Source organism: Melanaphis sacchari, unplaced genomic scaffold (assembly GCF_002803265.2).
Source record: "Melanaphis sacchari strain LSU unplaced genomic scaffold, SCAv2.0 Contig121_pilon_pilon, whole genome shotgun sequence".
In the NCBI taxonomy this organism is placed as follows: Eukaryota; Metazoa; Arthropoda; class Insecta; order Hemiptera; family Aphididae; genus Melanaphis; species Melanaphis sacchari.
In genome coordinates, this window is record NW_020270481.1 from 537640 (window position 1) to 541384 (window position 3745).

At 27.2% G+C, this 3745-nt stretch overlaps 1 protein-coding gene across 2 annotated transcripts; it reads right to left on the reverse strand.

The window, feature by feature from the left end:
* Positions 1–437: 437 nt before the first annotated feature.
* On the reverse strand, positions 438–1981 carry LOC112590884. Of its 2 annotated transcripts, none has more exons than XM_025334474.1 (2): positions 1599–1981; positions 438–1523 (listed from the first exon to the last, which is right to left on the reverse strand). In XM_025334474.1, the coding sequence occupies exons 1-2, from the start codon at positions 1795–1797 to the stop codon at positions 535–537; spliced, it is 1188 nt and encodes a 395-aa protein (XP_025190259.1). In that variant the 5' UTR covers positions 1798–1981; the 3' UTR covers positions 438–534. The 2 variants fall into 2 exon arrangements, with proteins under 2 accessions (XP_025190259.1, XP_025190261.1); XM_025334476.1 differs by having other exon boundaries at positions 1647–1980.
* Between the last annotated feature and the right edge of the window lie 1764 nt (positions 1982–3745).

Sequence of the window (3745 nt, forward strand, 5' to 3'; positions counted from 1 at the left end):
GTTTGATTGTTGTGACAGTTCGACAAATGGTTTTAAAATATTTATTGTGTCTATATCTTGTATAAATCTTTGAGATAAAAATTCCATTAAACTTTCTCTAATTTCATTAATAATTGCTTGTTTATCTCTTTTGTCTGTCACATATTTATTGTGTTGTTTAGTGCGCCGTTCAGTTGTATGAAGTTTAATACATTTTAAGTATAGTTCTTCTTTTCTATTTTCTATTTGTAGTTCTAAATTATACAACCAACCACCTAATAGATTTTGAGTTTTTAATAAATCTATTTGGTCTAGTACATTTTTAGTTAATTTATCCATATCGGTTATTGTAAGACTATCTGACTGCAATTTTTTTTGGTAATTTGAAAATAAAAACAACAAATCTGCAGTAAATGCAATTATATATATATTATCATAGTTGGTCAAAAAATTTTTAAATCCTATGGATGACTTTTCTGTTGATTTCATAAAATATAAAACCAACACATTCCAAGACACTAATATTGAATTCAAAAGATCATAAGTGAACTCACTCTACCTTACTTCAAACAATTTAGGTAATCTCATTAGGCTTAATTTTTTTTCTTCGGCAATACTTTTAAGTTCACGTGTACGAAGTCCTGATGTATGGAAAAATGAACTTATTGCAACTAATTCAATAACAATATGTTTTAATTCTCTAACACTTTCTGACACAGACTTCCATGCCAAGTTAGACCGATGAGCTGCACACCATATGGTCATTAAAGGAGGTATTGATGTCTCAGCCTCAGTATTTTCATCAGCACTCACATGACGCATTTGTTTTAGTAATGCCCATAATCCATTTTTTTCCCCTGTATTACATTTGGCTCCATCGGTCACAATAGATGAAGTTTTTAAAATAATTTTTTTGAAGCTACCCTCACCAAATAGTTTGTCACATCCATCTTCAATTGCTCTAATCATGCCTTTAACCCCACGCTCTTTTGGTTCATCTGCACCTAAAAATAGTAATTCTGCACTACCATCGTTGTTAATTATTTTAACTAAAACATAAATTTTATCAACCTGCATCCGATCTACACTTCCGTCACATCTTAAGGAAATAGCCAAAGTTGTATTTAAAATTGTATCGATGACTCTTGATTTATCAGTATTTGCAATACATTCTAAAAAATTACGGTGACCATTCGGGGATAAGTATTGTAAATCTGTATTGTTCATTTCAAATTCATTTGAATTCATTTGAAAATTAGATGCATACCTAGATACTACTACACGCCCGGGAAAGGAATATCCTGACAATGTCAATTTTTTAGCATCATTATACACATGTATCATACAGCTACCTATTTTGGAAGCAAGATCATTATTAGCTTTTGATACAGCCAAACCAATGGCACTGGATTTGTCTTTAAGGACTTCACTGCTACTTAATGATGACAAACGATGTGCTCTAGTACATAAAATATGACCCTCAGATAACAAATGTTTTTTTTTTACATCTTCTCGATAAATTGTACCACATATTTGAGCAATGGCTGGAACCGTTTTAGAATATATTTTGTTTATATTTGGATGTTTTGAACAAGGGATACATGTTATATAATGTCTACCATTTCTATGACTATAATGAAAAACATCAGTGTCTCCATATACTTTACTTATATTCAACGGTTTAATCGGTTTAGATGTAGACGTAGATGGAGATGGTTCATCGATATTTATGTGTGATGAAGTGACTGGGCTATTATTTTCAACAGATGTAGTAGTTGCAGCTGGAGATTTATCTCTTTTTAACCATGACTGAAGCATTTTGTACTCGAACAGATTGACAAAATAACATAGGTCATGCAAAAATAAAAAACCAAGTTTAGAACATAAATATTCACAAATTTCCAATTATATAATAATAAATAATATGTACTCACAAATTCGCGAAACAAACATAATTGTAGTAACCAATTGACTGTTATCATAGTGATTAAAATTAATTTTATAATATTAAACAAATTACCAAAATAGAAACTTCTATATAGAATGAAAACTTTACTGTGAACCATTGAGCATTTAAATTGGAGTATAAGAAATAAAAACGTTAGTCAATGATACATTTTGATAAGCATGTTATCATGTTATCACAATTGTTAATAACGGTTTGCAACTTATATAACTCGATCAGAGAGCAAGATAAAACCATCGAACATTATCGTTCTATGATAAAACTAAAACGCAATAATTAATTTTCAAAATGTATTTTAAAACATTTTTAAATTTTTTTTTTCAATTTTAGACAAAATATTATTTTATAATATACAATAAATATCATACTGAAATTCTTATTTGCACTGCACAAAGTAACAATTTGTATTGCACAATGACTTTTCTCACTGCACAAAATGTGTCTCACTACACACTAAAAAAAAACCCTGATAGCTAATATATAGGTAATCGTAATTTATAGTACAAACATATATTATAATACAATGCCCTACATAGGTATCGCGGCAAATACACGAATATAACATAATGCTTATTCCTTAATAAATAATAGGTATAATATATTAGTGCCACTGTACCTACAAGCGGACAGCAATATCTATAGCTACTGCATGACTATTGGTTACTCTATATATTATAATGTATACATTTCATTTGTTATTCGGAGGTTTCGCTAATCAGAGGGGGTATATTTTTTTAAATTTATAAAAAGTATATTTATGTATATTATGTAAAATGAAAAAATATGCAATAGATATTAAATTAAATTTTAATATTATTACTTAATTTTTATGAGGATGCACGTAAAAATTGAGACATGTTTTAATTATATAATAATTAATAGTTTTAATATTTTAACAATACATATATGAATAGATATTAAAAAAGGAATACATGGGTACATACATAAATATAAATAAATTTAATGTGAAAAAAATCAATTTTTGAATGAGTTCGTTATCGTTATACTACTTGTACTCATGTTAGTGCATTTTTCTGTCATCGTTTTTTTAATTATTTCTTAACTAAAGTTAAAATAAATATTCGCTATTCAGAGATTTTTCTATTGCCTATTGGAAAATAATCCATATGTGATATGTCCTTATTCCCCAAAAAATGTTCACTGTTAGGTGTCCCGGGTGTCTGTTTGGGAAGGTTTCACTGTACTATACTATGTATGTACATAAGACAAGTACAAAAAATGTATATTATTTATTTTTGATGGTAGGGAGATAGGTAGTAAGTAGGTACCTAATAAAAATGTTATTAATGTTAACTTCTTCTCAGTAAATAACATCAATAAATGAAATAACATCAATTGACCCGTGATATTGACCTATATAAACATATAGTTTTATGCCTTTATGATATGATTAATAATTTTATTGATAATTTAGGTATATGTATATTACATTATGTAATAATTGTATGTTTATTATTATTATTATTATTATTATTATTATTATGATTATGTAGATGAACATAATATTATCATTTAGCACTGTCATTATTGCCTCATATATAAGTAATGAAAACTAACACGAATTATAAAAATTATTATTAGGTACCTATTATTAATTATTAGACTAAAAAATTTTTAAAAATAGGTAGGTATTTAAACTAAAATAGTATTGACTTTTGATACAAAAAAATGTATTGTGATCAAAGGAAAATTCTTCGGAAATTACTCCGCTAAATAATAATTTTCGAGTTAATCTTTTTTAATTATTTCGTTAAGAAGTCGTTATGATAAATATGATAA